This window comes from Clytia hemisphaerica, unplaced genomic scaffold (genome assembly GCF_902728285.1).
Source record: "Clytia hemisphaerica strain Z4C2 unplaced genomic scaffold, Clytia hemisphaerica genome assembly, whole genome shotgun sequence".
Taxonomy (NCBI): Eukaryota; Metazoa; Cnidaria; class Hydrozoa; order Leptothecata; family Clytiidae; genus Clytia; species Clytia hemisphaerica.
Window position 1 is genome coordinate 1,008,049 of NW_027104615.1, and position 8,700 is coordinate 1,016,748.

The 8,700-nt window shown below is 37.1% G+C and overlaps 2 protein-coding genes across 2 annotated transcripts in view; both read left to right on the plus strand.

Annotated features, from left to right (window-relative positions):
- LOC136824602 (uncharacterized) overlaps nt 1-8,700 on the plus strand; it is a 76,327-nt gene that overhangs the window by 25,686 nt on the left and 41,941 nt on the right. The gene's annotated exons all lie outside the window — the stretch shown is intronic.
- Nucleotides 3,586-6,527, plus strand: LOC136824614 (steroid 17-alpha-hydroxylase/17,20 lyase-like). The gene is made up of 4 exons (XM_067080605.1): nt 3,586-3,813; nt 4,111-4,422; nt 4,729-4,886; nt 5,270-6,527. Exons 1-4 carry the CDS (start codon nt 3,684-3,686, stop codon nt 5,927-5,929), a joined length of 1,260 nt encoding a protein of 419 aa, XP_066936706.1. The 5' UTR covers nt 3,586-3,683; the 3' UTR covers nt 5,930-6,527.

Below are 8,700 nucleotides of genomic sequence, written 5' to 3' on the forward strand. Positions count from 1 at the left end.
CATTTTTTGAGCGTTGTTAAGAAAATTTTCAAATCGAGATTAAAAATGAAGGGTAGGGGGGATTCAAAAAGTACGTACGCTCAGAAGCAAGCAAAACTCGATCCCTCCCCCTTTACGATTACCACACTACCCCCTCCTCTAGGAAAAAAAAATTATAACAAAAATTGACTGATGCAAGTTCGATCTTGATTTTAATGGGTTAAAATTTAAAAGGTTTATAACATCTTGATTGTTGAAATAGAAATTTTAGAAAAAAACTGGAAAAATTCTAAAAAGACAGTTTAAAAAAATTTTCAAAATCGTACGTACATTTTCTTGATTGACCCCTCCCCCACCTACGCTTTTTGGAGGACTCCCCTCCCCATCAGCAGAGCGTACGTACTTTTTGAATGGACCCTAGGAGGTCACAAAGGTTTTTTATATCCTGAGAGACTTAGGATTTTATCTTTCAGGAGCAGAAAAGTTAGAAGTCAGACAATGTTAGAATAATAAGGTCCAGGGGGTTGGAACATTTTCGAAAAATTAACTAGTGGGGGGGGGGCGTTTATTTGGAACCCTAGTAGAGTACACGGGAAAATGAACCGCGACAGTGCTAGGGATACCTCCTCTCACTGCTCCCTCTCCCTTGGGTGTTGTTAAAGGACTGTCAAACGACTTTAAAAGTCATTATTAATAAACCATGCTAAAGTTTCAAAAATAAAGAAAAAATTCAAAATGTCTGGTGAACAACTTTTTGATATGTTTCTTACTCAATTTGAGGGTGCTGATTCCGAATTTGAATGTTACCAAGCTCGAACGAAAACCCCTAGTTTTTGCGTAATTTGCGATTTGTTACGTTTTTTGGCAAAATTGTAAGCCCTGAAAATTCATAATTTTTGGGGGGTCTTCAAAATCAAAAAATACCGTTGTTAAAGAGGTAACGAGTGGTAACGATTTGGTAACGAGTGGTAACGAGGTAACAAGTGGTAACCAGTTGAAAACGGTGGCCCAAAGTCTCCAAATTTGAATTTCTCGATTCTGGTGTTTTTGCAACAGAAGCTGATGGATCTTGAGGTTCTGCAGCAGGACCTGGTAGATCTGGTGAATGTGCAGTAGGAATTGGAGATTTAGGCGAATGTTATGTTGAAGTTGATGGTTCTGGTGAATGTGATGGTAAAGTTGGTTGTTTTGGTAAATGAAATGGTGGAATTGATGATTCTGGTGAATGGGAATCAAAGATTGATGGTTCTAGAGGTTCTCCATCAGGAGTTGGTGGTTCTGGTGAATGCGATAGTGGAGTTAATGATTCTGGTGAATATAATGCTGGTGTTGATGAATCTGGTGAATGCTATGGTGGAGTTGGGGATTCTGAGTGTGCAGCAGGAGTTGTTGATTCTGGTGAATGTGCAGCAGGAGTTAGTGATTCTGGTGAGTGTGCAGCAGGAGTTAATATTCTGATAGGAAAATGACGTAATCTTGACTTATGAATATCAAAAATTGTTGGACAACTGGTTACATCAAAGGGCACCGGTTTGAGGGCTGAGGTATATTTGGGTAAATTGACAAATCCCATCATCAATGGAGAATTGAATTTTGAAGGGTTCAAAGTGCTATTTTAGGACCCATTTCGATTCAATTTGAAAATTTGGAAAATAATTCATGTAAAAATAATGGAAATCTTTTAAAAGTACAAGCAGCTTTTTTGGTAAAAACATTAGGGGCCATGCCCCCTGGTCCCCCGTTGACGGGACCCATGGGCATTAATTGTGAATTAGCGTGAATAGTTTTCAAAAGGGGAACGAGAAGGCGCAACCATGGTTTGCGCGGACGGGAGAAATTTTCAATTTAGTATGACTAAAATCGCCCTTATTTACTCTCTTTTTTCCAAAATATGGTTTAAACATCACATGGGATCACATGACTCCTTTGATCAATACAAATCTGATTAAAATTACACCTCATAATAAACCTGTTGCTTCTTTCTGTATAAGGCTGTGCTATATATTTTCCTGAAATAAAGAGCCTGATGTCTTTGATGCATCTAAAAATAAGCATCTAAAAAAGAGAGGAAAATGTTAGATACGGAGGAAGCTCAACCATGGTTTGCGCCGACGGGAGAAATGTACAATTTTCGACCCTCTCATAGTATTCAGGTATTCATCATTTCAAGCTACTGAGACACAACTTTCCCTTGATGCATTCAATAGATACATCTTAACATAAATTTACACAAACAAAGCTTTTAACTCTAAAATTATAACTTCCAAAACCAAAATAAACTCCAAAAAAGAGTCTCTAAGTCTCTACTTCGCTTCGGCAGCCATATTGGATTCAAAATGTGAATGATCAAGCTAGCCTGTATCAAACTAACACGTGCATTTTTAATATCGGTATCAATAATGAAAATATTTGTTATTAGTTTGGTAAAGGCTGTAAAAAATCTAAATCGTAATGGGGAGAGTTCCTTCACAAATTCTTCATCATAAGCACTCGCCATCTAAAAATGTTGTTCGCCGAAATTCGGCAAAAAGCATCATATTTTGGGAAAGAGGTAAACTAGTAAAATAGTCGGTTATTACTTATAACCTTATAATAAAACTGTCAATCAAATAATGTAAACACTAATTAAATATTCAGCGCGCATGAGAGAAAAGGAAATTCAGAAAAGATACGCAACCTCACCTCACCTCTTCGATTCTTTTTTTTTTTGGAGCTTGAATTTTTTGTATATGGGTCTGTTTTCAACGACTAGTTTACTAGTCTAGGAAAGAGGATCTACCGAGTATTAAGCAGCCTCTAAAAGATTCAAAAAAGAATCGAATGGTCGATAAAAAGATAAACATTCTATCCCGGGGGGGGTACTAGGTTTGCGAGGTGACGGGTATGTCCGAGCCGAAAATCGAGAATCGACCCTTTGAGAGACAAAATTTTGGTGATTTTGGGACCCTTTGAGAGACTTTTTCCTAAATTTTGGTCCATTTTTTCCAAATTTTGGTTTGATTTTCAACAAATTTTGGTCAAAATTCTTGGAAATCGTGACCCTTTGAGAGAGAAATTTTTGATTTTTGTGATTTTGGGACCCTTTCAGAGACTAACTTTTGAATTTGTTCCCCTTTGAGAGACTTGTGAGGAATGAGAAAAGGTACCCTTATGGCTCGCACATACCCGGCACCCATTTTGCCTAAGTACCCCCCCCCCCCCGGGCATTCTATTGATGAATTGTTGTGTATTGCAAGCTAAAAGAAAACATTTCTAATAATAAAATTGTACAATATAATCTCTCGCGTCTCGCATATCGGATCTTTTTTTGAACGCGGTCTTGTATTTATACGGTACAATATGAAATACAGCCTTTATGTACGCGTTTTTAGCCAATCAGATTGTGCTTATATTTTTCATGTTGACGATAAATTAAAATATGAAGATTTTTTAAATAGCATTTGTAACATTTGTACCATTTGATTGTGCAAAGAAATTCGATAGATAGGCTCTGAATAAGCCACCATGACGCTGTACGTGTACAATATTTTGAGCAAGAATTTCAAAATAGTTCATTCTGATAATGTTGATTTTGTTTTTATTTCCCTATTTCGTTTATTTAGGTAAAATCGGTAAAATTCAAGCTGATTGGAACGATTTTGTTAGCAATACCTGGGTTCGTTTTGCTATGGGTGTTAATCACCTATGTGGAACATTTGATCAGTATGAGGAAATATCCAAAAGGTCCATTTCCTTTACCTTTGCTTGGTAATCTGAAACTATTGGGGAAGAAACCTTTCTTGGATTTTATCAAGTTGAGTAAAACTTATGGTGACGTCTTCAGTATGAGTTTCGGTGAGTTGGTTGAATTTTATAAAAAAATTGGAACATTTGTATGAACTCTTTTTTATTTAACGATCGTTGATTTGAAACAACAGCTAACTCAAAAGTCTGATAGCTTAACCATATGGCTTCAAAGTAAAAGGCTTTTGGTTCTTCAAAGTTTGGTCAGCAAAAAGGTGACGTTGAAAACAATAGATGATCCTAATTCCTTTTGGATCTTTTGACTCAAATTTTACCAGTCTAAATTTACTGAAACTAGCCCTAAAAATCACTGATACTTGATACGACTCTGTCTTTTCAAATTTCTAGGCATGAAACGTGTGGTAGTAATCAATTCATACGAAGCAATAAAAGAAGCTTTAGTGACAAGAGGTCACGATTTCGCTGGTCGTCCAAACGATAATATACCTCTCGGAATTCAAACTAATAATTTCCAGGATTTAGCAACAAAGGACTATTCGAAGTCTTGGTCTTTTCTACGGAAATTGACGTACAAAAGTCTTCATTTTTACGGTACTGGTATTAAAAATGTTGAAGATTTGGTGATGGAGGATGTCGAGGAAATGGTCTCTTTATTGTCCAAAGAAGTTGGCAATCCGATTCTTATTCATAAATATTTCGGTAATTATTTGTTAAATTTTAATTTTGCTTTAGTTATTGCCAGTGAAAAAGTTAGGCTAGCATTTGAATTGTTCGGTAATACTTAATTGGTGTACCACAGAAATGGGCGTTATTGGTCAGTAGTAGCCTGTGAAAGGACCAAAGTTTTGCATTTCTTACCAAAAGTGGTGATATCAATTTTTTTGACTTTATAAGATGAGGCTGCCACCATGATAAAAACGCATTCTGAATTCAATCCCTTTTGATAATTACAGGTAGTAAGGCCCATGGATCCTACTGAAATCTTTATTGTTGATTTTTTTTCAGGAAACACTTCTATCAACACAATCAACAACATTTGTTTCAGTAAGAGATACCTTCCCACCGATCCCGAGTTCTTAGACATTCTTCGATTCAGTCACCACCTTAATCTCGGGTGTGCTCCCGGTCAACTTATCACTGTTTTTTCCATGGTTACAATACTTTCCAGACACTGAACGTTTTCGAAATTTAAAAATTGCTTCCAAGGATCGGCAAGCGCACACACATCGTATGTTCAATGAGCATATCGCGACTTTCAACCCGGATAAAATGCGAGATTTGACCGACCACTTGTTGTATTAGCTCTAGTTTAGACGGCCCACTTTTTGCCCTGCCTATTCTAATTGTGAATTAAACAGGGCATAAAGTGGGCTGTCTAAAGTGATGCAAAGCCCTCTTTTGACGTCAATGCAATGTCTTCTTTCAAACCTTTCCAAGCAAAGATTCTAACAACCAACTTTGTGCCCTCTTTCTGCCTACTCTAACAATTAGAATAGGCAGGGCAGAAAGTCGGCTGTCTAAACTAGAGCTTACTCACAAAACAAAGAGTTATGGAAAGATGCTGGCTTCGAGAAAGTCACTCAAATGCAATTGGAATACAATTTCTTTTGCTGGAATGGAAACCAACTACACCACTCTCCGCTGGTTGGCCATTTATCTCTTGAATTACCCTGAGTACCAAACTAAAATCCACCAAGAGATTCTCACCAAAATTGGCGCAAAACGTTCAATCAAACCTGAAGATATCAATCTCTTGCCTTTTGTCCATGCCACAGTACTTGAAACCAACCGATATGCCTCAGCAGCACCATTCGGCATCCCACATAAAGCTATAGTGGATACGTCCGTTGGTGGCCACCCCATCCCCAAGGGATCCAAAGTTTTTCTCAATTTCTACAATTGTAATCACGATCCTACACACTGGGATGAACCAGAGAAGTTCAAACCAGAACGTTGGTTGAATGCTGATGGAATTGTAAACAAAGAGAAAAAGGCTACTCATTATCTACCCTTTGGTGCTGGTACTCGTGTTTGCATTGGTCAAAAATTAGCAGAATTTCAACTTTTTTCATCACTAACCAATCTTATGCGAAATTTTGAAATTTCACTACCTCTTGGAGAACCACTTCCTGGAATGCAAGATGGAATATTAGGAATAACTTATGAACCAGCAACTAAGTATAAAGTTGTTTTATCACGTCGCTAAATGACATGATTGCGTTTTCTTTACTGGAACTAACAATGGATGGTTTTGGTGAAAACGTTTCATTTACTGACAGTTTTTGTTGAGGGAAATAAATCTTGGGGGGAGTGGGGATGGCACAATTTTTAATAACGACCTCTAGAAAGTTGGTGTCATACAAATTCATCTAATTGAAATGAAAAAGCCTGTAATGCACATTCATACGAGTAAAAAGCTGTATTACTATATGACGTGTATAATCAATTTACGCCATTGTGTGTAATTTTCTTTACACAATAGAGGACTCGAGACGTTTTTTTGTCTTAATTAGGCTCTTTTTTACTGCAAAATAATTAATTATGTCTTAGTTTATTAAATAGAGTTGTCTGGTCTGGTTTACGAGCAATCAATTTTTGTTGTGCAAATGATTAATATCTGAATTGCTATAGTTTTTACTAGATGTTTTTAGTTATTTTTATACAAAAACAATATTATAGGTTTTATCGAGTAATACATATCAGGGAAAGAGCAATAGCAATTTTATGTATTTAATTTATACGATTTGAACCTCAAGGTTTCTCAATTCTGCACTTATTGTTTACTAGGCGTCTATGAAGTACCGAATTTTAAACTGTAAGCTGTAAAGCGTAATTGACATTTCGCAAAGATCATTTGACCACTTTGCTCGATAATTAGTAAAAAACATAACTCTGTCATTATTTTTTTTCAGCCAGTCGGGATAAAAATAACGGAATGAAACTAGATGAGGATTGACATTCTCATATTTTTTATGGCTGGGGATTTTAATTCTTTTGTTTTCAAGTCTGAAAAATCATTTGGGAATGGGAGAAATAGCATATTTTGCAGTGAGGATTGGCTGATTAGATTATTTTCGGTGGGCACAAGAATTGGAGGCTAATTTTCCACCGGGGATGATTTTTCGACCTATTTTTCCATTGGGAAGTGTTCCCAGTGGGTCTGCGAGAAGGGGGTGTAATATGCATCCTGCCGTTGAACCGGAATGATCATCCGGTCGTCGAAATGGAGCATCCAGTCGTCGAATAGAGCTTCCGGCCGTCGAACCGATCATCCGGCCGCCGAAGCGAACAGGCGGAGCAATCAAGCGGACTGATTGACATGTTGTCACGAAATCTGGTCTATAAAATAATTCAATTTCGTGTCTAAGTCTTGTTACACAAACGACAAAACGATAAATAGTAGAGGCCACTATGTCGCGAAAAAGCTTCCCGTGTGCAGCAGCTCGTGCAAAGGGATTTTATGATTGAATATTGTTCCTTGAATGTAGAAGATCAAAATTTGAGAGGTGGGGCCGGGTGTGACCACCCGTTGCCATGGAAACTGACGTCATTGGTTACTATGGCAACCAAAATAAAAAGTCGTCAAAATTGAAAATTTTTTGTTCCATTCGAAAGAGCATGAAAATCACGTCGTGAAGACATAGTGGCCTCTACTAAAAGATCAAAATTAGTACTGCATGGTGCGTGGTCTGGAAAAGAAGGCATTTTACAATTTGATTGAGACTAATAAATAATTTTTAAGAGACTAGCTAGTAAATAATTTTTAACTTACAAGATTGGTAAGTCTTCTTGGTGACATCTTTCAGGTCATTTTGGATCATTTTAAAACTTTTGTTTATGTCGCATTGGGTTTATGTTAAAAGACACGAATACATGATTTAATTTACAGACCGGAATGATAGTTCGCCTGTTTCTCTGACGGCCAGAGGCTCGCACCGACGGCTGAATGCTCGATGCGAAGGCCGGATGCTCCGTTCGACGGTCGGATGCTCTGTTCGAATACATGATTTAATTTACAGACCGGAATGATAGTTCGCCTGTTTCTCTGACGGCCAGATGCTCGCACCAACGGCTGAATGCTCAATGCGACGGTCGGATGCTCATTTCTACGGCCGGATGATCGGTTCGATGGCTGACTGCTCATTCTGGTTCAACGGCCGGATGCTTAGTGCGACGGCCGGATGGTCATCCCGGATGCTTTATCGATTCGACGATTTTGAGCCCGACCCCCCCCCTTGATACATATTTCATGTATTTCATAAGAACAGCCAAAGTCAAAATCTAAAAAACCCAACAATTCTAAGCACTGTACAGTTTATAAGAGTTTATAACAGTTTACAATTTAGGCTGAAATTCGTCGAAAAATTAAGAACATCGTATGTTCTTTCGTTGGAAAAAAATGACAAGGAACTAAAATTCTTTCCTCTTTTCAAGCAGTTTTAACAGAACTTAGGGGTGGATTTTCTAAAGTCCAAATTTTACCAATTTTAAGTGCTCTTTATTTTGCATGATATTGTCGATTTAGAGTAGTCTGAAAAATTAAGAACGCATTTACGAACATTTTAGACTTAAGGGCTCTGACCATAGTGAATTTTTCATAATTGCCGTGTTTAAAATGTGTTTTCTGACTGATGTAACCAACAAAACTATGGCATGTTATACATTTTCTGTTAGACAAACTATTCCTGAATCTGAAAATTCAAAAATTGCATTGAAAAAATTTGATGAAGAAGAAAATGAAGACTTTTGCGAGGAAGAGTATTTCAACTTTGAAGAGCTTAGTTTCGGCAAAGAAAAAACATTTTGAAAAATTTTTCGCAGTAGATGGTGTATCTTTTACCGAACAATAAAAATTTTTGCGGAAAATTTTTGTAAATGCTTCTTTGTCTCGAAATCCTCAAAATAGTGGTTTTTCATCAATTTTTCATCCGGATTATGCTTAAAAAAACAGTAATAACTTTTGACACATCTTTTTAG

Coding starts and splice junctions, on each gene's coding strand:
- LOC136824614 (XM_067080605.1), top strand. CDS start 3,684: ATGAGGAAATATCCAAAAGGTCCATTTCCTTTACCTTTGCTTGGTAAT. Junction 4,423..4,728: donor TCTTATTCATAAATATTTCG/GTAATTATTTGT, acceptor ATTTTTTTTCAG/GAAACACTTCTATCAACACA. Junction 4,887..5,269: donor TTTCCATGGTTACAATACTT/TCCAGACACTGA, acceptor CACAAAACAAAG/AGTTATGGAAAGATGCTGGC.